Here is a 27,063-nt window from a genome sequence, read left to right as displayed (position 1 = left end):
CTCAAAACACCAGGTTCTCTCTCCCTCTCTTGGGAAAAAGGAAGCAAAAATCCAGGGCTTTCCTCCTAACCCTGCCCTAAAGTGACTCCCGGTTTGCTAGAGGAAAGTCAACAGTTTGTTGGGGCTTGCTTGCTTTTTTTTTTTTTCTGAAAGCAAGCAAAATGTTCTTTCTTTCATGACTGCTATTCTGGATTCAAGGACCTCGCTAAAAAGAAAGCGTGTTCCCTCTCAAGAGCCCTCAGCAGCTCAATTTTAGTCTGTTTGCTTCCACTGCTTGGACCACGCTCGATTTTCTGCTGCTGGATTGGAGAAGGTGGATTTAGGCTCTATCAGGTCCTAAACCAACCCTGTTCTCTGTTGTAACCTGCGGCCCTGCTTCCACAGGGCAGTGCTAGCACACAAAGAGCGAGGCAAACACACATTTAAGCTGCTCTTCCAAGACATTCCAGACCAGGGCTGTGTTAAAGATGAGAGGGAGCCCATGTTTATGAAGGGCAGCCCAACTCCTCCAGAAGACCTTCTATTGCAGCAGTTGCTTTCGCAGCAGTGTTCAGTGCAAAGACCCTGCAGCGTTTCCAAAGGTTTCCTCACGTTAGCCAGGCTGCCGTGCATGGGTGAATTCCCAGTTACTTATACTAAGCACTACTCATGTGGAAGATTTTGAAACAAGATGGAGCCTGCCTGGAACGACACCCTCCTTTTGGCTGCAGGGTACCGCATCTGTAGCTGGCGCCTGTGCTTGTCTGCCTCTCTCTTTGTTCTGGTGAGTCTGTCTCCTTGGATGCAAACAGGAAGCTGTTGGTCATACTGTGCTGTCAGGAACTCCGGTGTAAATCCGGCACAACCCCACTGGGCACAGGGAAATTAATCTGGATTAGCAGAAGCACAACTTTAGCTCTGTAGCTGAATCAACATCTTTAAAAGCGGTTTGGAAATTGGTGAGAAACCCGTGGAGACCGCTCCAACTTTTCCTTCCAGAAAACTTTTGATTTATTGATATGCTGCAGTCATAAATACAGAACAAAGGAAGTGAATGTATTATAGTGTCCTCATTGTGAAAGGGCAATGGCAGATGCTTTGATAAACCAGGAGACAGGTCGTTATTCCACTGCAATGCCTGTCAGAACTTCTGCCCAGAGTCTCTCTCCCAAAAGTTATTTTTTAACTTCCTTCCTATGAGATCTATTAGGCTGTGAAGGAGAATCTTAAACAAGGGCTAGAATAATTTACCAAGTCCTAAAAAAGGCACATTGGTGAATTGCCTTGCATTGTAGTAGGGCAATGGACTGGACGACCTAGTGGCCTTTTCCATTTCTAATGTCTATGATTATTGCAGTTATACCTCAGGACACTAAGCAGAGCCATTTTCTTCCTTTCAGTGGCAGCAAAATGTCACTAATGGTCACGCTAAATCAGAGCAACTGATCCTTCTGCAGATGTGTTGTGCACTTAGCAAGATGACTATAAATGATCCCACTTTGTTTAGACTTGCTATTTTCTGTTTCTGCAGTGCTAGTGCTCAGCACAAGGAGACTGCCAGCCAAGGGAAAGAATTTCTGGTAGGAGATTAAGGATAACTAAGGAAATGGTTGCATGACCTATAAAGAGAGGATCATAAATATTGCAACAATAAAACCAATAGCTCTTTCAAAGTTTAAATAGCTTTTCTTTTCAAACACTTGAAGTAAATGCCCTTTTCCCAAGGTTGTCTAGCATCTCCACCTCGAGATTTCACACAGAGTTTCACCAAATATATTGTAATTTTGCAGGGAGCTAGCTTTTCCTTTTAATTATCTTTCTTTGTGGAAGTGTCCCCTCCACAGACATTAAATCCCAGCTACCTGGAGGTTCCTTATTGCTTCCTCTAGCACTGAAGTTTCAGAAAAGCCAGAGCATGATGATAATAATGAAACAGCCCCTGCATTTCTTAAGCACAACACCCACCACACAACGCAAGAAGGGACAAGTATTAATCTGCCCTTTATAACCGAGGAGCAGCACTTACACCTTTTCTTGTCTCCAAGGGGGAACCTCAGACACAAGGGTCTGCCTGCATGAACACTCAGGTATAACATTTGTATTCTTCACAATCCCAACTGTGCAAAAGCCCAGACCTGGGCTGCTGCAGCTCCGCAGATACAGGGAACTGACATTCCTACCCCACACACCCTGTTGGCACACAAAACAGCCTTTGTTTATAATGCGCGGTGGAGGATCCAGCTCCAGAGCAAGCAGCGCACTCTCCTGTGTGCTCATTTCCCCCCGTCCATTCTCCATCTTAACATTAGTCTGTAGCCAGTTCAGAGGAAGCATAGACCAACACGTCCCACCAGCCATATCACAAGGATGCAGAGCTCTCAGAAGTGTTTCTAGTCCTTTGTCACCCCATGGTTTCAAGTTCATTTAGCTAATATGTCTTAGCCCTTGGCTTGGGAGTTCTGCTTTGGGCTCTCTGAAGTAACAGGGTACAACACCTGTCACGGGACAAAGGCTGGAGAGCCTTGATATTACTGCTCCATCCTGCAATCGATCGGCTCTTGGTCCAATTGCAGAAAGCAATATCCTTCCTGTTAAAACCACTCCAGTTTGGTAAATCAAACAGCTGAAGAAACGAGGATGTTCATTCAGCCCACAGCAGCCATGTGCCAAATCCACCCCTGTGCCCCTGCAGAATGCTGACCAGTCCACAGCCCTCTGGTGCAACATACTTTTCTTTCTTGCACGTTGGAAATCCACTACTTTTTTTGCTTTAGATAAATTAAAAAGGCAAAGGGCCCCCTGAATGCAGTCAATACTCACAAGTGGGAAATGTCCTTAACCTGACCTCCCTGATCCTTCCTTATGCTACTGTATGTATATGCATTAAAATCAGCTCTCATTTTTCTGTGCTAGGTTTCAGTCCCTCTAGAATAGCCACAATCCTTATTATTCAAACATTGTACTTTGCTTCTATGCTTTCTGCACAAATTCTTTTTGTTGTGTTTTCCTGGTTATGTGCAATTTCACACATCCAGTGTCTGTAAAATCATGGCTTTCAGCCCTCCCTATCATCTAGAAGTCACTGCTTTCTACCTGAGACAAGCAGAAGGGCTATTTTATGCTTACAGTTTTCCTACAGGTGACATACCTAATGCTTTAGCAAAAGAAGTTGATACTGCAGACAGACAGGCTGAGAAGAGAAAGAGAAGTGGGATTAAAAACATCTCCAAAAATTGAGACATCCACACATTATGAGTTTAGGATAAGGATACAACAGCTACTCTGCCCCAAAGTTCTTGTGCAGGCACTTCTCAGCTACTGTCCCTTACTTCCTGGCCTCGCTGAAAAGCATGACAAATTTGCCCTCACTGGGAGTGAGAATGGAGTAACTGGGGTGCTGTACGTTATGCTGTGGTTTTCTGTACCCTAACTCCCCAAGTACGCGTGCCCAGACTTGCAAGAAAAATCAGAAATAGGTGTTGTGCAAAGAATTAGGTAAACATCTGCCAGCCTTGCTACATGCATGAAAGCCTTACCATTTCATCTACATCCATAGGTTTCTCTTCCAAGATGGTTCCTACAGTCAATGATTGTGCTTTTCCTAAGCCTTGCTTATTAATGAGGATTCCCGCATTTGCATTTCTTCGGCAGGCTGGGGACAGAAGGTCTAAGGACACAAAGAGGTCATTCATTCCTGGACTGCTCTCCCATTTTAAAAGAGCACAGGCAAAAGTGTCAAGAAACAAGAGAAAAGCATAATATTAAAGCAGCAGCAAAGCGGAGGGAAGGACAAATTTATCTTACTTTCTTGCAGAACCTTCCTAAAACAAGTGCAGAAAGAGAAAAGGCACAAAGTGATGTCAGTGCTAATACTATGAAGAAAGAGGCTCAGGATCCACAGAGCCCTGACATACCCTGTGAAACGAGCTTGGATTAGACAGACTCCTCTTAAACACTACGAATGCAATCACTATGTGGACTTTAAACACTGGAAGCAAGATGAAGATTTTGTTTACTGCAAATACTTTTTCATGCACCTTAATGCCCAAAAGTAAAATAGTGGCTGGATTTATTCTGAAACATGGTCAGGAATTTTAAAACAGGCTTTTGTATACACAAACAAAGGGAGCATGGGAAACAAGAGCCTGGGAGTTACTTAAATGTCAAGGATTACATTGTACCAGGTAAAACTGAAATGTAGCAGAGGGACTCGGTTTCATAAATGAAATGTCATTGCTGATGGGTACAAATTATATAAGAAAGATGGAAAGGGAAACAGAGGTGGCACTTTGTCAGATGCATTTATAGCTGCAGCAAGGTACAGTTCAGCCACAAAGCGAGTGGTAGTAAAAAATACAGAAAATAAAAAAAACCTGAAGTGGACATCTGCTTACAGCCTACTCCAGCAACAAGAAAGCAGGAATGAATTAAGTCTCTGAAAGTACTCACAGCCACGTGACACTGTACTTGTGGGGAATTTAGCAGCCCACACATATTTTAACATGCACCACCAAACATTGGCCAAAGATGTTCATGTGTTACACAGAAACCTGCTCTAATCCAAACAGTACAGGTTCCTGACAAATAAACAGAAAAATCCCCCAAGCCCAGGAACCGTAGCTGAGAAATTAAAAGTGACACCAATGAACAAAACTACCTGAATGTAACGTAGTAAAGAGTTTATTCGCTTGACATAGAAAAGGTCTCCAGCATAATTCACTGGACACATATACAAATGCATACCAAAAGAAACCCAGAAGGCACGCATTCAGCCAAGAGGCTCCATTCAGAACCTCTCACCATTTCACGCCAGAAAGAAAGAGCCATGAGCTCCAGCTTCTTTACTCACTGTCCAAAACCAGGACCACAAGTGTCGGCCCCATGGTACACCACACGGATCAGCAAACCTGGGCTGACAAGCCATAGAGTAAACAAGATCTGGAGAACTGGCGTCCTCTTGGGATTATCCAGGGTCAGGACACAGATGCCAAAGAGAGCTAACCTTGTTCTTTAAAATAGCAACAGAACAACAAATGTCTCCCATCCTTCCCACCCCCTTGGGAGGTTAGTGACTTGGTTGCAAGAGGTGGCATCTTGGGCAAGGAACAAATGATTGCTTATTTGAAGACTGCTGTAGGTACTGCTGTACCTTCAGTCTCTGCTAGCAGACCTCCAACAGAATTCATAATGACTGCTCCTTGCCCCTCTGCCCCCAGCACCATCAACCACAATTTCTCTGGAGAGTGACAAGAGCCTACAGGTCACAGCCTCGGGTGTCTAACACTCATCAAGAACCACAATTAGCAAAAGAAGTCAAAATAAATGTGGTCACCTCACCCAGACTCAGATCTGTTGCCATAGGAGCAGCCAAATAGTCCAAGTTCAGCTGATCTTATCTTCAGGGAAGAACAAGTTCCACCAGAGTCTGAAACATCCACTCTGGATCAGCAAGGCTGCACGCATCCCCAAAGAGTCAGGCTGAGTTTAAGGAGCAGATTCATATCATGCAAGAAAGCAAGTTTGCTCTCTCAAATTAAGTAATTAAACAGTGCGTGATAAGCCTACGGAATTCTACGAGCCCCTGGAGTCAAGGCATAAGACTCAACCTCTGTGATGGGGAAAGGAATTTAAAAACACGTGAACACTACCTTTCAGGAACTGGTGTGCCAACAAAACAGAAGAGACTCTCACTGGAAGGGAGATCCTGTTAGTTGACAAGGTTAAAGAAAATCTCACATCCATCATAGGAAAGAGAAAGTAAAGCATGCTAATAAGCAAGCACAGAAGGAAAGGAAGGGCAAGTGAGCTCAGCCTCTTGGACTATTTGTGAAGTCACTCCACCCCAGATGAAGCAACAACGACATAAAAACAAAGAGATAAAGGACTTCCTGGAAAACCTGACCATATATATCAACGTGATACTAATTAGTTAATTAACCTATTGCACAATTAAAAAATAAATAAATATTTTAAAAGTCTGGAAGAACAAGGAAGCACCAGATGACAATGTTCTTATCAGAACAAAAAGTGGAACAATGTTCGCCTTATAAATTTATCTTTTATCTCTGATCTCTGCTAACAAAGTGAAATAAATACAGGGAGAGAAAAAAAATAATCTCACAAACGTCTGAAGAATAACAGAAACATGGCAAAATCAAGCCATTTTAGCCAATCCCACAAACATACTGCAAGTAGTTTTTGGCACATGAGCAGTACACCTGAAGCCAATAGGATAAGTCATATATTAAGTTACTTCTACATCCAAGCGATGGTGTAATTTCCAACACCTCTTTTCTCCCATTACCAGGAATAATTGCATAAAACACTGCTGATAATAGGAGCTGACAGACCCAGCTGTAAAACTACAGCTTGTTCCCAGAAGGCTATATAGAGTAGCTATATAGAGTAACAAGCGTTTAACCCACTGGGTGAGAACGCCTAACAGAGGGCACAATACCTGTGGTATTTTAGGATCTTAAGACACTCTGAAGGGTAAACTCAAGACTAAAACAGATCTGCTTGCCATTCAAGTTAAGTACACTTCCGAGAAAGACAGTCAGTTAATCAATCAATCAATCAATCAACCAATTAATCATATTTTATCTCCATTAACAGGCACCTGTTTCAGTGTAACAACCACTCCTGCAACCCAGCACCTAGAAGAGTCTTTGGAACAGCTTCTTGTGTGTTGGGAGTGCAGCAGTTGCTTTTGCTGCAAATTCCTTGTGAGGTGAAAAAACCCAGATGGTTTCTCTAAACAAAAAAAGAAAGGAAACTAAACCTGTGTTTTTCTGATGTCTGAATAGTTTTTTGGCAAGTAGGTATGTTAGCTTTCAAGTGTCTACTTACAATTAGGATTTATTTTTCTTGTGTATCACAAGAGGGCTTATTTATGACAGCAGAGTATGTAATTTAGATGGCAAGAAAGCAGAGTGAAACATCAATCCATGCACTAAAGAAACAAAAACAACCCACTTCTCTACTCTGTTAGTGCGTAGAACTGGAAAAGGGCCAGTAAACAAGAGGACAGAGGTGTCAAACAGGTCCCATATAATGAGTAGCTACGTATACCATGGACCTGCCACTTGGAAAAAGTGATGACTGAGGACATGATATAGGTCTGTAAAATCACAAGTAGCAAGGAGACAAGGAATAGTGGTGGTCATCACTACATGTGACAGTGGAAGAATTAGGGTAACTCAATGAAATCATCAAGAAAACCATTAAAACAGCCTGAAAACAGTTCTTTTTCATACCACACAATGAGCTCAGGGTTCATTTCCACAGAACACTGTGGAGACCAAAAGTAGAAAAGGATTTTTAAAAAGGAACTAAGTGCATTCGTTAAGGCCAGGTCCAGAAGGAACTGCCAGTTCAGAAAGTTCATAGACTGCTGGAACGGTGTCAGAGACAGACCGCTGTATACAAGCTTTATATTTTATATTTTATGCTTCTGTGATCACCTGTTACTAGCTATCATCAGAGACAGGATAGCAGATTAGATGGTCTTTGGTACGATTGCATACAGCGCTTCTTATGGATCAAAGCTCTCAATTTTGGCATGACTTAAGAGTTTGGAAAGGTTAACAAAAAAAAAAGAAAAAAAGGAACATTTGAAAAGCTTGTATGCCTCCTCTGCTTCCTCCTTCAGCCCTCAAAGATGTGCTCCTTAATCCTTCAGTTCCCATGAATGGTAAAGTATTGGTGAATTAGCAACAAACAGGATTTTGTAACAGCCACTGAAGGCTCCATTATTGCTCCCAGATCCTGCCCAGTCCCCCTTATAAGGCGTTTCTCCTGACCCAGTCTCAACTGCAGGTTAAACATCCTCCTATATTCCATTTTTTTTCTTTTTACTACACTCTTGCTAAATCACTTTGTTCAGCTGCTATATTTATGACATGAAACAGTTAAGATAGATAGTAATCTGTCGGCCTCTGTTAGCTAAAGCCCTTCTCCCCGACCACTCATTTCTGTGTGGATAAGTGACAACAGGAATCTACAGGAAGACTCCTTATGGACAAAGGATCGCTATGTCCTCTGTAAACATCCTTAATTTACCCAGAATTTGCCACTTCGATTTGATTTAGCCTTCCAGCCAGTCAGAACAATACATTTCTGCAGTGCAGTAGAGTAAACAATGCAACACAGTGATTTTGAGTCTGTAGCAAGACAGACTGAAGTAGCAGCACGAGTAAGTCAGAAAATCTCCTGCATTTATCTGGACACAGAGCGAGCTCTGAGACCACTCATCACAGTTGTTTTTATATATAAAATATGTGTGCACACAGACATAAGGACTAATACATTCATCACTAACCCTTATTTAAGGGACCGACCATCCAAAGTTTACGCCTCACCCAGTAAATGTGCTTTAACTGGGGGTGCCAGGTACATCCAGGACCACGCAGTGGCCTGACAGACCATTGCGTGAGGACGTGGCTGTAGATTCAAAAATCATTCAAGAGGTTACTGTTCCAGCTTGTTCAGTCTTCAGGTCTCCAGACAATCCTTCCCAATCAAGATAACACACAGGCGGATGGTTTGTTTTTATCGCTCGTAGTGGAGTTTGGACCCAGGTTACCTGGAATGAAATGAAGTTAAAAGTAATGTTAACGTTAAGTAAATAAATAAAACCTGGATAAAGTTTGGACTGACACTTCAATCCTTTCTCGTTATTTACTCTACACCTTGTGTTAGACCTACATTATTCTGCACTCTCTTGTGGTTTTATTTCCTGCTACTGTGAAATGAAGAGACATTAAAATAAGAGCAAATTCAGAGTATACTGTGGAAAAAACCATTGGAGAAATATTTCCAGGCTTTGGCCTGTACCCAGACCAGCTTCAGTGGTATTCTAAGGTACCAGTTGGCGCTGAAAAACATTCTGGCCATGACTTGGGTGGGAGGTTTTCCAAAGAGTGAGGGATGAAAAAAGTAATTAAAAATAGTCAGGTCATCTCATCCATTTGATCCCCACATTCTCAGTACAGGTTTTATCATGTCCCACATTTTAAACATCTCAAGTGCAAGTACTTCCACCATTTCCTTTGCAAAACAAATCCCAAGGTCTCAGGGTCTGTCACTTAAGTAGCACAGTATGCTGCCCTAATTTTTTATCATCTTCATTTTTTAAATTGCTCACTCTATGTCTTCCTTCTGCTCCCAGTATCTGTACTTTTCCAGGCTTGCACTCCTGCCTGATCTCCTTCGTTTCAGCCAACTGTTGGTCTGGATGCCCCAGCATATATTTTTTCAAGCACTGTACTAAAGTATGTTTGCAGAGGCTTTTGCAAGTAAGGGAACTGTTGTGCTCTGAGCTCAGCAAGGCTTACATGACCTATAGCCCAGGGCAGTACGTACTGAGAGGGGCTGCCACGTGGCTTGCAGTCACTCTGAACAAGGACAGACCCCACTCACATATTTGTACAGAAGGAAGATATATATGCATCTCCCAAGCAGTTGGTGCCAGTGGCCAGCACAGGGTGAGAACCGGATGGAAATACTGCCACATGTTATGGTGACGTGCTACTGAGAAGTCTCAACCTTACTAAAATGAGGGAACTTTCAACCCAAGCACTGCCTCTGAACTGGGCTTCAAGAGAATAATTTTTCATGTCACTCTCTTGCTTGTGGGTATTTGATCAATGTTTTCCCCATCTGTAGGTGACAGGGAAGAGGAGAGCTATCTCCTCTCCCCCTCCTGCTCTCCTTCTTCCACACTGCAATTCACTGCTGTCCACGTGGGAGGCTGCACTGCAAGCCTGCCCTTGCTTTTGTGGCTGCTCTGTATGTTACCGTCTCCCCCCCACATCTCCCTATGGCATTTCATTCTATCTCCTGTCCCTCTTTTGACTCATTCTGTATGTTACTACTTAGTTTACCATTAGTCTTATCTACTCACTACCCCTGTTCCCCTCCCTGTCTCTATCACATTCAAGACCCCCATGTCTACTTTCAAAAGTGTCTGTTCTCCTCTGCTTAATCTCAACTCCCAACTCCTTTATTCTTCCCACTTTCTACTCTTGTCTTCTGACCTTTTTCTACAGATCCTGCTACGGTTAGAGCAAACACCCCCTTGTATGTACCGAACAACATTCCCCTCCTTCTCTTTAGAAGAAAGGCAGAAAATTCCAGCTATTGCTCATCCATGATCCCACTTCAGCTGAAAAACACTGGTGATAACTAAGCAGCTGGTTCTGTGGTATTGCAGTGCTCTGTGTAAATCCCATTTCTTGTTGCAAAAAAGCACCCAAAAGTGAAACATAATTATTAAGTATAATTAAGTATGTGTTCTGCAACCAACACTCATAAGGAACAAAGGCCGATGGATGGAGCAACTTGGGAGAGCAGACTCTTCTGAACAAGCCCACTTTGCTTCTTGCAGGGTAGAAAACAAAACAAAAAGCCAGTGCCTTCCAAAGGCATACAGCTTTCAAATCCTTGCAAGATTTCCCAGAAACTGCACACAGATGTCAGTGTCTTTGCTGATCACGCTCTGCCCAGCAGCAGCTTAAAATTAACAAAATTCCGGTCAGGTTCAGAGCTGCTGCTGTTGTGCTCCTAAGCGGGCAACAGTGAAATTCAGGAGTTGTGTCAATTTGATGACGTGGTTTAAGAAAGCCTTGTAAGACAAAGCACAGCGTGCTAGGACAGCACTTCAGAATGTTCATCTGGACACTTAGTTTGAGTCATTACCATTTGTAGCCCTTGTATTTTCCAGACTCCCAATTCTGACTTGTAGGTATCATTTTCTAGCATGCAAATACCCTGACAGATTTTTCAGAACTGTCCCAGTTCTGTCCCAGAACACACTTTCATCACTTCCCTTCACAGTTTGGTTTCTCTTCATCACCATTTGCTCCTAGAAGACTGAACCTGACCTTTAGTCTGCTTGAATAATGTCTTTCAATTACTCTGCGAGCTACGCAGGGTGTGGATCTGGTCTTTCTATGCATTTGCTAGGTGGGATGCGTCTCTGTGGTGCTACAGAATTAATAGTGACTTTGGAGGATGTGTGCACAGGCAGGCCCACAGGGCTTAAGTGTGCTGTTTAATCTTTACAAAAGGTAAGGGCAGCTATTTCAAACTGTGAAGCTCTGAATAATTGCATCCTAACCTGCCTGCGTACCAAGCACCTTCCCCCTCCTTCTTTTCCACTTCTTACCTCCCTTCTGTCACCCAGAGAATCACAGCGTCAGTTTTTACTACACCTGCTCAAAAACAACTTAAACTAGTCAGTCATACCGTTACCCAAGAACAAAGTGCCTCCTATTTTTATCTTGAAGCTGGAACTCTATTCCACGCCCATGTTCAAGAGTTTTTTATTGAATCCTAACGAAGCATGTCCTACTCATCAAGTAGCTGCAGGATCCTCTGTGGTAACTCTTTTTTTCCACCTTTCTCACGAGTCTCAATCTTTCTAATATGCCCTCTACCATTTCTGTTCACATGCCACTTTGAGACCTCTAGACTAGAGAAGCTTTCTCTCAAGAACAGCGATTCAATTCAAAGCAACAAACAAGCAGTGATCTTCCTCCAGCCCTTTACAACACCAGATGACCTAAGTCCACTTACACCATACTTCAAAAGCCATGGAGTCTCCCATTGCTATCATGAATGAGCATTCTCGACTTGCATAAACAAAAAAAAAAAAAATACTTGCATGGACTCCTTGGAAAAACTTCTCAGGTGAGGAAGAGCACAGTGGGAAGGCTGGTGTGCTGGACCTCTGTGCCTTCTCTGTACCCGTTCTCAATTCTTCCTTCCCCTTTATTGAAAAAGGTGGCAGCCCTCAGGAAGTAGCAGTGGCAATAAATAAAACTTGAACATAATAGCATGATAGTGTCTTTGTGGAAATGGTCCAGAGCAAGCATCAGACTGTCTGGCACAGATCCACCGTGTTAAAAGGAACAGGGACATCCCTGCTGCCCAGACTGTGCAATGCCCCAGAAGGGCGCAACGTCCCACTGTTCAACTAGACCTATCAATGTCTTTTGTGCCTTAATCTGGGCCTAATTTCATCATGACATTGCAGGAATGGCAGGCCGTCTATTTTAAAACAGCTGACAGAGAGAAACGTAGGGAATCTCTGATATTGGAAAGTGCTGACAAACCGGAGATTACACAATTCTCTACTTTTGTCACTAGAGGGTAGTGCAAGCCCTCAGGTCCATTCCTACACCAGGCAAAGCCCGTACATCTCCCTATAGGTATTCACCAATTGTTTTGCTTGCTCTGAGAAATGCGGCCCAGCAGCACATACTGTCTGTGCTCAAGACATAAAGTGATTTGGAGAGAGGACCTCTTTAGACCAGGGTTTACTTCTGCCTCCCCAAATGCCAAACGCACATCCTAAAATGGGTCTACTATAGTCTTAAGTAAACTATCCTTGCCTTCTTACAGTTCCTCTTTCTTGTGTTCATTTCGCATTTTTGAGTCTGTTCATTCAGCCAGAAATATTTCTAAGAACCTAATCAATCGCTGTTGTTGACCTTCCCAATATCTTGCTTTTCTTTTTGGTCTCAGGAGAATGCCTTACCATTTCACATCATGGCAGTCTGAAGGGAATTCAGTCTCTCTACGCCTGCATTCCACATTCATCAGAGCACACGATGGTCTCTGGCCAGACAAGTTGAGGAGAAATTTTCTCCCTGGAACTAGTTTATTTTCCTGCTGGCGCAGGATGTATTGACACCCCGAGAGGGGAAGACAACCAGGCTGAATAGTCCACAGATTTACTTCAATCTGACAAAACATCTAAAACTTTGGGAAGTTAGCTATGAATCCACAAACTGGGAGAAATCTTTATCATTTGTGTCTTCAACCAGATGAAGCCTTGCAAGGACTTGGTGAAAATATCGATCATGTTAGCGAAGAAAGAAAAGTTGAGATCTAGTACTTCTCCATAGCTTCTATTTTCATGACCTTCTTCCCCATTTCAGAAGGTGATAAAGGAGTAAACTAAAAGGCCTTATATTCTCTCCTCCAATCCTTGCCGCCTCACTTCAACATAATCATGTTTTCCACTCTTCTCCACTAGTAACCTTGCCACAGTAAACACACCTGACTAAATCCAAATGAGGAAAGGAGGGATTACACTGGAAATCTGTCTCCACCATGCTACCCACTACAACACTGAACATACTGCTCTTAGGGCGTGCCCTTCAAGAACTGCAAAAGCAACTTGTTTTACACAAGGAGTCATTCACCTTTCTCCCCCTTTGCCCCATACCTTTTTGCTGAGAAGCATCAGAAAACATTTACACGGGAAGTACCAACCTTACAATAAGACTGCCGTTAAATTGCCTTCAGAATTACACTTCATTTGATAAAACTTCTACTCTTCTTTGATCCCACTCATTTTAATACAGAGGAAATAACAGAACCTACTCACAGGTGCCTAAGTTGAGTGTGTTTGAACCAACCAACCAAACTCAGAACTAAAGGGACACAGAAGTAGAATATGCTGGTAGAAGGTTTTACCTGAGATTCCTTCAGTGCTCCGAACACTGCCACGGCCAGTGCTGAGCTGCTCATATTCCAGTTTCATGTTCCCAAGGTCTTCTCCTGAATGTCCTTCACTGGCAAAAGAATTGGCCTCAATGCTTGAGCCGGGAGACCGTTTGGCCTTGCGACTGAAAATCCCACTGGCAAACCGTTTTCCTTGCTTTGAATTGGCCTGCACATCTTCTTTCTTCACATCACGAATAGACTCTCTGGATTTGGATTTATTTTTCAGGTCCATCTGGAGCCGGGACAACAGTTTCTGAGGGCTCCGATTCAGCTTGTTAAAGTTCTCCAGAGGCGGATCAATTTCTGGGAACTCTTGCTCCAATGTGACTAAGTCATTCAGAAACTGATTTAACCGTTTCTTTGACTCACTTGTTTCCTCCTTTTCCATGTTCCCATCATTATCCTGCCTGTGTCGTGAAGCCCAGAGCATCATATCACCACGGGTTGCCCCTGCCACTAAACCATACTTGGGGTTAATGATCTTCCGAGCCACAGTGGAGGAATGAAGGCCCGACTTCCCAGTTCCAGGACGGAATGGGTTAGCAATACCCAGCTCCTTGTAGAAATTAACTTCCTCAGAGATGGCATAGAGTTCACGAAACTCAACGTCAAACATCTCCACGTGCTGTCCTGTCAAGACCAGTAGGATGTTTCTGTCAATGTGGGATGAACTCCATGTGAAGCTGAGAGCAGGAAACAGATCAGACATTAGATTTTTGGGTGCATACTTGACCCAGCCCACCTAACAATACGTAAGACACTGTATGGGAATATATAGCATTGCGCCATTTGCCCATGTGTCCTTGCTGAGATGGGTCAGGCTAGATATGCAAAGCTGTCTTTTATTGTTCTTCATTAGCCATGCAGATCAGATCTGGAAGAAAAGGCCCTAAACCTCTGAAGGACAGTTTACCCTTTTATAAAAGCAGCACTGCATGAACAGGAGGAGTCTCCAGACTGAAAACCTCACTTAAGAGTATTGAACACAGTAGCTAGTGGGGAGTCCTTGCAAGCCACCACCTGATGCAGCATGGAACTATCTCTGGCCCACTGACATGGTCCACAAGCATGGGCATGTTTTGTTCTCTGCAGAACAGCTTGTCTGTCATCCCACCCCAATTTCTACAGTTGTCAAAGAGACTACAGAGGCTAGGGTAAGAAAGGGAATGACATGGGAAGAAGATTCTCAAGCAAAACCACAAGCCATTCTTTACACAAAGAATATGGTTTTGCCTTAAGCAAGAGTGACCTACCTATATGATCCAGTGGCCACCTTTTCACCATCCACCATCAGGAATCGGGATGCCAATGTGCCTTTGATCTTCCCTGCCGGCATGTAGAACCCAACTCCTGTCACAGAACGTATCCGGATATTCTAACAGAGAAGTGAAAAAGAGAAAATGTCACAATAAATAGGGCAGAGAATTAGATAATTGCCAGCTCCAAGTCTTAACATGTCACTCACATTATCTCTCTACTTCTGGGACTAGAGCTCATTTTGTATCAGCCACCAGAAATCAGAAGGGCTGCAGAGAGGAAAGCACAGTGCCATGAGACCTGTTGTCATCCCATCTATGCAAGTTACTCTCCTCCATCAGTTTACAGCCCTGTCCAATAGGTCACCATCTTTGTAACCCTGCCTGCTGTCTTCAGCTATTCATCTTGGCCTACTGGCAAGACAATGGTTTCAAAATCAAATAATCCTCCATCTCCAGTCTTGTGATGTAGCTCAGAAGGCCCAGCCCAGTTCAGGGGAATGAATCAGAGAAGCTCTGAGTCATGTCTGCGCTCCCTGAATTCTGATCCTTATTCCACGGCACTCATGAGCTCTTCTCCAGACTATGTTAGCAGGACCACAAAACCAAGGAATTTTGCAACACCTGGGCAATGCAAAGGACACGGTTACGTCAAGGGTAATGTATACGACAGATCTGTATTACATTCTTTTTGTGCTTGTGTTCTGATCCCAATAACACATGACTTGACAAAGCTGGGCAAATTAGAAGACTGGAGAATTTGATTATTACAGAAGAAAGGAGGAAACAGTTCTATTGCTCAAAACATAGATGTTTTCTGTCTGTTGTAACAAAAGGAGGACCCCAAGCTTTATCATTTTGCTAAGAAGCCCAAACAGTTACAGTGTTCACCCATATTCTTCACTGTTCAACAGGGAGTGAAAAAACACAGAACTTTCTTTGAACAAAAGGAGCAGGATAAGAGCCTCTACTTTCAGCAAAGAATTTCTGAAGAAGAAGGAAAAACCTTTCATGAAATGAACAGAAGTAGTTAGAAAAAGATAATACCTCTCCCCAAACCTCCTGTCTCGTACCCTTTGGCCAGCAAACCTACAAGTAATAAAACAAAGCACTACCAGGGACAGAGAAAACACTGATTTAAGGTTACATGATTTTCTACAACAGATGTGTGCCTGCACATACTGTAAGAACATAACTGCACATTGGACTGAGTGTTATTCTGCTCATGGGTCTTGGCTGCATGAGGTTGAATTGCCAAACAGGTATATGTACTGTCTAACATGAAAAAAAACAACCAACAAAACCCAGAAGCATTGACTGTCAGTGTAAGTTTAGAACAAATTATCTTGTTGCTCTGACACACAAATTTAGACCATTTTATTCATTTCACCATCTGTTTCTGTAAGAATTCTTTAACAATGAAAAGCTAAAAGGTATTGTGATCTGGAGTAATAAATCCAGGGTTGGGAGTCAGATAGTCCCAACTGTAATCCCATTTCTGACACTATTCCCTGTGATGTTCTGGGAAAGTCAATTCACCTTTGCCTCAGTCTTCACCCATCTGCAGAGCAGAAGAATCATGAGGATTTGGCTAACGCTAGCACAGCCTCAGATCCCACAGAGCTATGTCCTATTATTATAAACCTCACTGACAGCTTAAATATTGATAGGCTATAGAAATCAGCATGCAGGAACGAGTCATTATAAGAATACAGATTTCCTTCAAAAAAAAACAGTTCTCTGAATATAACTCTTACCTTTTGAACCTGTTCCTATTTTCCCCACTAAAATACAGCAGTGGCAGTACAAATTCTGACTAACAGTAACTGATGATACTACTATTTTGCATTCATCTTTTGCTTGATCTGTCTGGAGCCCTGTGTGGGCATTAGCTAATTAATGCTCCCAACACTGCTGAAAGTATTATTACCCTGTTTTAAAGACGAGGAGTCTGAGAGAGAAAAAGATGAAGTGACTTGCCCAAGGCCTAGCAGTGAGTCATATGTGTGGGATGCTGAATGCAGGTTGGGTAGAGCACAGGAGGAAGGGTGCCCTTTCCAGTATTTAGAATAACATTTGCAGTTGGCTGGCTGATCACCTGAAATAATTTTTTGCCTTGCTGAGTAAAGTTGGATGTGAGATTTGCCAAATCATGGAATATTGACTGCGAGTCAAGAAGGACCTCTGGTTCTTCAAATCAGTCACCAGCTCTGACATGTCATGCACCTTTGTGAATCAAGCATTACCAGCCTGTGTGAGCAGGAAGTTTCCTACCATGTAACCAGTGTGGATTTTATTGTGTTTGTATGCTATATCACCTTCTTTTGGTGGAAAGAAAGCACATTTGAATTTCTGCAGTAACTGAGCTCCACATAACACTTCGAAAGGCACAGAGGGGATAGAACCAAACAGCCGAACACATAAACCTCCTTGAACAAAGTAGGCACAGGAGTGCATAAATACATCTTGAAATGCAGAAAACAAGCACAAAGTCATATAAACATCGAGTCACTTAACAGGTTATTTGTATAATGTTTTCTGCCTTGAAGGATCTCGGAGCATCCGTAGACTGATATATCAAGCTGTACAGAGGAGGAACAAGCCTGGGTTGATGTGCTGAAGACTACACAACAACAAAATAGGGACTATAAATGAGGTGAGATTGCAGCAATTTTTGGGGGGCACTAATGTTATAGTAGTAACAAATATGTTGGGTGGAAGACAAGTTAGTTCACCAGACAGAAGTTACATGACCCCTCCAGATCTGTATTCTTGCAGAAACCTGCGTAAGGTTTGTCATATCCTGGCTTATGGAAGCTGCAGTCTGCATTAAATTTCCACATTTCCTTTACACCACTCCTCATCATACGCAGTGACTAACGTCTCCCTGGCAGCAACTTAATACGGACTGGTAACACTCAAGCCTGACAGAGCATCCTAATACAAACAGTGAAGGAATCAGTCTTTCTTGCTGTATCGTGACACACTTTTAAAACCTCACCCTGAATCCACAGAAAGTTAAATTAGACCCAGTTTAGAAAGTCAGTAATAGGTTGTGTTGTGACTGACACTTAGTTGTCCCTTGACAGACCTGGGCAGCGGTGCTCACAGGCTGGGGCTGAGTAGGGGGGACATACAAGACAGACCCTAAAGGCAAGCATTGCAAGTACTTCCACCAGGGAATCCTGTGTGTACCTTCCATCCTAGAAAAAACAACTGATATATACGTTTCAAAGCAAGAGGGGATCTTTATCTCAAGTTGGGATGGATGGCATTAAGGACTTGATAAAATAACAGATTTAAAACAGATAAAGGAGAGACAACAGACCGAAGTAGTAGATGATAGGTGACAGTGACTCAACAGTCCCTCATATAGACTATGTTTTTCAAAATGTAGAGATCCCCTTTCTGCTGTCTCTGGAAAAATCAGATCCCTTCAGTCAACAGTATCATCTGCTGAGGTAACTCTTGTTCTCCGCTTTCTTGTACCACTGCTTCACCTGAAAACAGTGCTAAGGGGAAGGCCACACATGCCCGTTACTTCACACTCTAAAATCCTATATGGAGGTTTCACAGAAGAGGGAAAGAGAAGGAGAGATATGGGATTCATGTGAACATGACCACATTAACAACAGACAAGAAATCTTTCTTATTCATGGTCTGCAATGTTCTCATTTCTGGTGATCAGATCTCTAAGTCAGAGAGGTGGGTGGTAGGTGTTTATCTTACACAGAGACACATAAGCAGTCACCAGGTAATGCTGGGAAATATTGTGGAATAATCCTATGGGTTTGCCCTGAACAGTTCTGGAAAAGTTATGTTTGTGACAAAGTCGTAAAACTTTCAGGTATTCAAGTAGAATAGGAAGGAATGCAGCTAGCTGGACCTGGCCTGCCAAGTTCATTACTGGGTATTATTTATTTGGATCTCTGCAAAAAGAGAGCCTTGTAAGCTCCCATTTTTAAAAGGTCACAAGCAGCCTAGAAGAATTCTCTAACAGATAATTAAAAAACTAACAGCACTGCATCACATTACATTCAGCTTCTCCTTCACTTAAGTTAGGACTGGATGAGGAAAGCTCAGAGGTAGAGACATGAAATACTGAAATGAAACTTTAAAAATTTCTTAGGCAGAAACTTCTAAGAATTCCCAGACTGAGGGAAGGAACTCCTTACATGTTGGGAAAATGAATGTAAAAATCAACATGAAGGTGAACTTGCTGCAGATAACTCATTCCCTGGGTTTGCTTGGAGCTCTAGGTGAACTCCTTGTCTTTGTTCAGGAGTGTTTGTTACTGGGATCTTTGTTAGCAGAAGCACGGGGAGGAAGAGAACTCATCTAAAAACTGGCGAGAACACTCACCCTCAGGTCAATATAAAGAGGACTTTTTGTGGGGCTATGAATTTTAGCTCTATGAGAACTTTGATTCATTGTGATCTCCAAAGAACACTCTTGTGTCTAACACAAGAGAAGTCTGGCAAACCATGTCCTGTAGTCTCAGGAAGCCATATGACTCATACACACAAGACACACTCTTACTAACATCCCAGGATGAATGTGCCAATGGTTGAATTTAAATGCATTTCTAGCGATCTCTGGCCTTCAGACAAAAATTGAGGTTTTTCTCATTTCATGCTTGGAGTCAGTAAAGAACGTTTCGTCTTTGCAGGGTGAGATACTGTCTTCTTACAGCAGTTTTCCTCTTGAGAGACTGTCAGCAGATCATGACACCTTGCCATCTCAAAATGATACAATAGCCAGGAATTTTGTGAAAACGCCCAGCACTGTATGTAGACAAAGGGCAAAATCTAGTGCTAACAGTAAATCTCCCTGTATTAGGACCGTTGAAATATTCACTCTGCGTTGGACGAACAGGGCAATGGAAACAAAAGGGCAGGAATCGCAGAACAATCTGAGCATCTGGTGATGACAGAAAACAGAATAAGCATCCTGACCCTGCAGCAATGACAGCCCACGGTAGCGTGTCATCTCTCTCTGTCTTTCCCTGGGATCAGAACTCGCTTCTAAACCTTGAAGCTACAACCCAAATCGCTGCAACTTTCTGAGAAAAAGCCATCCCGTAAATCTTGCACAAGCATTCTAAAGGAAAGATGAAAAGAAGGGCAGGAAGGAAGAACATGCAATTCCTTTGCTGATGTAGGCCGCTGGTGAAAACCTTTTAGAAGCAAGCAAAACAGTTACACAAAAAGACAGTGGAAGGAGAGAATTTTGTTGCTAAAAATCTGTAGAACAAACTCGACATCAAAGCAGATGTCAAGAGGAAGACGCATCATAAATAAGAAATGGGTGAATGATATAGAGTTAACTGCACTAGAGCTGCTTGTTCTTCCTCAGCAATTCCAACATCCTCTGTGATCAAGCAATGAGGACAAAACTATTTTGCCTGAACTAGCCAGAGGACCAGCTTGCTTTCTTGTTTTAAATCTGCGTCTTCAGCACTAATAGTTAAAACCAACCCTACACAGATTAGATCAATGAGGTGGGGGTGAGGGGAGTCCTCCAGGAGAAGTCTAAACCTTGCTTAAGGCTCCTTGGATATCTAAAGCCTGCTGTTGGGGGAAATCACTGTATGAGGATTTCTGCATACTGACCCAAGCAGCAGCATAGATACATCCAAGGCAGCCGTGGGCAGGATACTAAGAGGCTATCTTCTTTGAGAGGCAAATGACCTGTTTCCCCTTACAGGAAGACTCTTCCCAGTCCTTCCATACTACCACAGACAAGAATAAACTACATTGACCTTAACAAGATTAACTAAACCATTAGCCGTACTGGAAAAGGAATACAGCAACCTTAAGGGGAATTTAAGACACAACAGTATGAGGTGGCTGGGAAAAAAGAAGGGAAAAAGTTCAAGGACAGCAAAGAAGGACGTTAAAAAGTTCTTCTCAGTGGACTTCCTTCAGCACAGCTTGTATCTGGACATTTTTTAGTTGAAGGGGTCTAATGAAAAACATAGCACGGGCTGCTGTGAGAGAAGGGAAGCACAGAAGGGACACAGAAGAGTTTTCTACTCTTGGCATCAATTCCAACTCTGCCTCTTTGGAAAAGGTGACCTTGTAACGCAACTAGGCTGCTGCAGGACCTAGTCATTACTGCAGAATGCCACTGTGATGATTGGTTTTGGTGCATAAAGTCTGTGTAGATACCAGCGGATAAAGAGGTAAGAAGAAGAGTAGAAGGGAACTGCTTACTGTTTAACGATGGAGAAGGCAGACAAAAGGCAACTCACCTCTCCAATAGCATTGCAACTTTTTCTAAAACACCAGGGCATCTTTTAATTCACTCTATCCAGGAGTTAAAACATGCAGTACTGAAGTCATCATTCCTGCACATGATGACATGGTAAGAAAAGTACTGGAAAACAGGCACCAGAGCAAATGGAACTACTGCTGTGATTTCACAGTTTTATACCAAAGAGATTCGAGCATAGGCCACAGAATAAAGCTTGAAACACATCTATTAAAACGATGGCTGTGTCTTGCTTTCAAAGACACAAGAAGAAAGAAACCTCCATCACAGTTTTGGAGATAGATGAGAAAGCTGCTCGGCTGGATGTCTGTTTTGACGAAGAAGTCCAGAAACTCAGAGCAGAGTGGCAGTTCACAGGAGCACTGTTCAGATCCATGCAAGTCATTTTCATCCAGATTTAAGATGGATCTCCTAAAATGGTTAATATCAGCTTCCAGCTTCTAAAACCTTCAGAGCTTTTTGAGTTCTGGTTTGGTTTTGTTTTGGTAGGGTTTTTTGTTTTGGTTTTTTTTTTTAAACTATTAATTGAGTGTTTATGGGAGATCTGCCCTTCCCCCAGGTAAAAAGGCACTTTTTAGAAGTTTTTTCATTGCCAGAAGAACAGCTGGATAACAAGAGGGGCGAGTCTTGCATCCCATAGCTTGTCTCCAACCTAGCACCTTTTTCAGTGTTCAGAACAAGTCGTAGTAGTGACAGTGACTAAAAAACATGAAAAAAGCATGGAACTTAAACTATAAACACACAAAGGATTTCACTCTGTATGGAATGGAATGAGATCCTACAGAGGCTGCTTCTGCAAGCTGAGCTAGGCTGACTGCTCTGCTGTGCTGTATGTGCTATATGAAGGCATACTCTGATATGGAACTGGGGAGCAGCTACGCTCCCCAATCCCTTGTGTTCTCAGGCAAAGGAGGGCTGCAAGCTCATTCGCTCCCAGATGATCACTGCTGGATAGGAAAGTCTTGAATTCACAGAGTATATGTGTCCTATAACTGGGATCCATGCAGACAACAACTCAAAGCTACTCTGGACTCTAGTTTGAATCCCTGCATTTCCACAGGAATTTCCTCAGACAATTTTCTTCCCAAACAGGAATTTTTAGGCTATAAGAGCCAAGAAACTACATAGATCCCTGTCTCAAGTGAAAGGCAAAAAAATTCAAATCTTTCCTTTCTTTTTCCTTTTGTATTAGCAAGCCACTATCGTACCCTTCTGTGTTACATCAACCCCTGTCTAAGTGCTGTGATGCGACTTGTAGGTAGAGGAGATGTGTTTGCCTGTCCAAGTGAGTTCCAAGATTTCATTACAACTGAAAAAGGTCACTGATCTGCAGGAGATAATAGTTCAGTATTGAATAACTTACCCGGATCTGCAAGTCACTGAGGTCAAGGCTTTTGCACATTTCCAGGAAGAACTTCACGCCCTCCTCATCTAGAATGATATAGACTGGGATCCAGCGCTTATATGCTGCATCAACTATATCACGGAAGATGTCCCGATCTGTAAATACATCCATGACCACTGCAATAATCTGGAAACAAAAAGACAGCAGACAGACAACTGAATAAAACAGTAGGAACTGAAAAAGTGGCCCATCACACTGGTGCAAAATAAAGGAGGGCATTGATACCACAATATGGAGGAGGAGAATATAGGAGAGACAAAAGTACAAGGATGTACATGCCCAAGCATAACCTTGTAATTTTCTGGCATGGCTCCTGCTGCACTTTGGAAGGAACTTAATAAACGCCTTTAAGAGTTCTTCTTCTAGGGGAAGATGGCTTATTTCAGCAGCCTAAGGAATGCCAAAGCTAAAGTTTTTCCTCTGTATTGTGAAACTTTTGTTGTCTCTGTAAGGATCAACCTAAACAAAGAACATTGAAAATAGATTGAAAAAGACGAGTGAAAAACACAGCTCTAACACTTAATCAGAAGGTGAGTAATGGAAGAACGAATGTGGAGAGGAATCAGAGCCTGAATCCTCAGCTATAGCGCATAGTGCAGACAAGAATAATTTTATCTTGCTTTTTTCCCCAATTCCCCATGAGAAGTCTGCTTTCAGGGCTGGCTTCCCGAAGAAGGTCTTATGGAGCTTAAACATAAACACCTCATATTCATCAGAAAGGGACTGGAGTGTGTATTTGAAGGTAAAATGATCATTCCCTCTTTCACACATACATTTTTTCTGGTATAAAACCAATCCTTCTTTCCAGGCATAGATTCTACATAAAAACAAAAGGCTGTACTGACATGAAACAGACAAGCCTGAACATTCATAGGATGAGTAACAATAAACCCAAGAAGGTTATGGGCAACTGTAATGCTGATCTTGTAGGTTTTGTCTCTCTCTCTCTTTTTGTATCTTTTACACCATTAGGAATAGAAATTCTCTTTTCTGCCTGAAAGAGTTATTCTCCTCCACATTTGGAAGGCTATGAAGGATACTATTGCTTTCCTAGTCCTGCCAGGAAACAACAGCCTGCCAGGTCAGAGCTCTCATGCTGACCATATGCTGGGAATATAGGTCCCTAAATTTTAACTTCCCAGGCGCTGGGGGTCACAGTGATGATCCAGGCTGTGCTGGGGATGGTATGTACAGGTGTGAATGGAGCTGAAGACTGGATCAAACACTAGGGAATTTCTTCAGTTGAAGTCTGCAAGAGGGGCAGCTCAAGTTGCAGGAGACCTCTGTGGAAGGGGGAATAATTCTCACTAGATACCTCTTTCCTTTGAATAAATTGCTTTTGACAAAGGGATGCCACAGCAAATGTCCCCTACTGTGTTTGCTGAGTCTCTGCTTGTACAGACCACAAACACCAACACACCTGCCCCATCAGGCTCCTTCTATCAACACAAGCTTTTCTTTGTTAGAAAAAATTAAAAAAGAGCTGACATTGTGTTTACGCTCATCATTAACATGCAGGTTCCCAATAGAGGTGAACTATTGTAGAGTTACATTATAAACTAATAGTAAGTCCCTTGATAATTTCTGGTAGACAGAACTGGATTTCAGGTCCTGCCTTGGTTCTCACTTCCCAGCACAAATCAGGGACATACAGGGAATGGTACTAGAACCTCTGAAAATCAAAATACAGTGAACTCGTGCCACTTTATTCCTGAACAACTTCATACACAGACAGCTTATAATTAAAGGTATGAAGAGTTCATGCATTAATTCAGGCCTGCTATGCTTCCTCTCCCCTCCACACACTGTGGTAGGGATGTAGTTATTTAGGAGCAAGGATGCCAGATAATACTCATTTGAAGTAAGAACATCCATGTAGGGAATTGATCAAGAACACATAGCAGAAGTATGAATTTGTTTTCTTTCCATCCTCTCCATTTGTAATGAGTCCTATGACTGCAGAAATTACACCACATCCTGGACGAACCATTAATTGTTAGTATTGGCCTTGCAATATGAAGGATGGTTCCCTCCAGGCTTTGAGGCCCTGGTTGAGTTCAGGCTTCTCTACAAGACTGTGAACTAAACCCATGAAAACTGCAGTCCTGTATGAAAAGCAGATGAGCTGCCCTGCAGATGGCACTTCCAAGCCGGCAAAATGTGAGGTGGGTAACCCCGCTGCCGGTACGTTGGTCTTCTCAAACCCCTGCCACAGCTGGTGATCTGTCAAGATTACCTAGGGGTGTTCCCACATACAGCAAGTTGGAGCATGAGTGTCTAGCCCTGCAAGAGGTTTTCCCCATTCCTCTACCCATCCTATGGATAACAACTTATCTATAGGGCCCATAGGTGTGCCTGGCTCTTCACAGGTATTTACAGATTGGCAAGCATTAACTTGCCAATCTCATTGCGGCAAGGTAGCTTAATTAACATCTGTTTGTAAAACACTGATGATAAGCCACCCACAGACATGTGCCACATGTTACAAGTATCTGCTTAGACCCCTCTGCCCTCCCCAAAAAATCCAAAACAACCAAAACCTACTCTCATCTGCTGAATAAAAAGCTGCTGCCTGGAGATTTCTTTTGCCAGGGCCAGCTCAGCTGAATACAATAGTTATCTACGAAAAGGACCATTAAACACTTAAATGGCTATTGAACATGAAACCACCTTTGGGCTGGGAGGGGCACAGTTCGTCCAGTCAGTGAAAAAATAAAAATCTAGAAAGGAATTAATTACTTTCAGGTGCCTGGCACAGCTATCAAAAAGAGCAAAGTTTCCTAGCCCTTGCACAACCTGTAGAGGCATTTGCAGCAGCGCAAGAAGGATGTGAAGTTGCAGTAAATGGGAGTGTAAGCATTTTACAGCTTCTGGCTCTTCTAAAGGACTGATCACACCAGTGGCTGAACAGGATTATGGGGTGTGCACCTATTTCTGTGACCAGGTCGCTGAGGAGATCACCTGCAGGATTAATGCCTCTCTGGAAAGCTTTTTGTGGTTCCCAGCAGATTTGGTTTTAACAAGTCTGCAAAGGTTGTGCATATAGTGTGTGCTGGGAGGGAGCAGGTGGAGGAGGAAATAACTGCTGAACTGGAAAACAGAAAAAACAGAAAGCAGCAAAACCAAGCAGGAATTAAGTGTCTTACACTATTATTCCCTTTCCTCAGGGGGATGTCAGCTCTGAAGGTGATCATTTATTGGGTGGTCTTCCCTGCAAACTTCAGCCTGACCTAGAAAAACCTGGTCATTAACCCCTACCTATTCAACACAAGCTCCTGCAGCATCACGGCTGCTTTGTTTTCTTGCCTGTCACCACTGACAGTCCTTTCCAGCCAAAGATAAATAGGAGGAGCAGCCGCATATTGTCTGGACTCTGGCTGCTGGATGGCGTTGAGACCGCAAAAAATAAACCCTAAAAAAAACACCACCCCACAAACAAACTTGCTGCCCTGTGTTTAAGTAGGGAAACCTGCACGTACAGGAGGGGTGGCTGGCACAGCATCATGACCTGTCTTCCCCTGAGCCAGGGAATTACGAAAAGCAAAACGTGGGTACAACATTTTGCTTAAAAAACGTTTGCTTTTTACGTTAAAACCCCAATTTAGGAGAGGGGCGTGCAGGTGTTTAGCCCCATCCTGGCCATCAGCCTAGGCAAACCCAAAGGTCACAAGGCAACAAGCTGCAGGGAGAGCCCTGCCTGGTGGACGCCGACCAGATGGAGGACCAACACCCTCCTCCTGCTTTGGCGGGGGAAAAGCCCGGCCATGGTGGGGTCTCCCCGGCCTTCCATCCCCACCTGCTCCCCAACCAGCTCCTCCACCCGGGTGTGAAGGCGGGCAGGGGCGGCCCATCGAGGGGCCCTGCTTCGTGTGGCGGCCAGGCCCTACCTTCTGCGCCTGCTGGATCATCTCCCGCACCACCTCCTTCAGGTGGGGCGCGTTCTCCTCCTTGCGGGGGTGCGTGAAGAGGGCCACCCGGCTGATGCCCCGGTAGAAGGTCTTGTCGGTCCAGCCCAAATCCAAGGGGGGCACCTCCGTGTCCGAGCACTCGGGCCAGTAGGCCAAGGAGAGGGCCTCGCCGCCGGGACCCCGCACCACCTTGCCGCCTTCCCGGGGGTCGTCGTAACCCCGCCAGCCGCCCCGCAGGGCCTGCAGCTCCCGGCTGGAGAGAAAATCCCGGAGCTGCTCTTTCCTCAGCGCCTCCCGATAGGCCGCGTCGCCCCGGGTCACCAGCGCCTCCAGGGCCCGGCGCTGCTCCTCGCTGTAGTAGAAGCGGGCCTGGGCCTCCGTCACCTTCTCGTTGACGTGCGAGTCGTCCAGCAGCAGCACCTGGGACTCCGCCATGCTGCCGGCACCCCGCAGTGCCGGCCGGCCGGGAGCCTGCGGAAGGAGGGAGGGAGGGAAGGAAGGAGAGGCAGGGCCCGGCACCGCCTCACCTGGCCTGCCCGAGCCCGCCCCGACGGGTGGAGCGGCCTGCGCCGGCCCCTCACGCTCCCCCGGCTTCCCGGAGACGCGGCTGTCCCCTCTGCCCGACCCTTCTCACGCACCCGGGGGTGGCCCCTCAACTCCGGTGCCGGGGAGTCCGAGGGTCCCAGGCCCAAGGGTGGCCGTCCCCCGGCACAGCTGGCACCAGGGT

General features: G+C 43.9%; 1 protein-coding gene across 1 annotated transcript; it reads right to left on the bottom strand.

Moving 5' to 3' along the window:
- Positions 1-4,643: 4,643 nt before the first annotated feature.
- FAM83F (family with sequence similarity 83 member F) lies at positions 4,644-26,808 on the bottom strand. Its single transcript, XM_014963229.1, has 5 exons — positions 26,316-26,808; positions 22,387-22,554; positions 14,748-14,869; positions 13,465-14,177; positions 4,644-8,563 (listed from the first exon to the last, which is right to left on the bottom strand). Exons 1-5 carry the CDS (start codon positions 26,769-26,771, stop codon positions 8,499-8,501), a joined length of 1,524 nt encoding a protein of 507 aa, XP_014818715.1. The 5' UTR covers positions 26,772-26,808; the 3' UTR covers positions 4,644-8,498.
- Between the last annotated feature and the right edge of the window lie 255 nt (positions 26,809-27,063).

Source organism: Calidris pugnax, unplaced genomic scaffold, assembly GCF_001431845.1.
Source record: "Calidris pugnax isolate Ruff unplaced genomic scaffold, ASM143184v1 scaffold44, whole genome shotgun sequence".
In the NCBI taxonomy this organism is placed as follows: Eukaryota; Metazoa; Chordata; class Aves; order Charadriiformes; family Scolopacidae; genus Calidris; species Calidris pugnax.
Note: the sequence above shows the minus strand (reverse complement) of the source record. Positions and strands in the feature narration are given on the sequence as shown.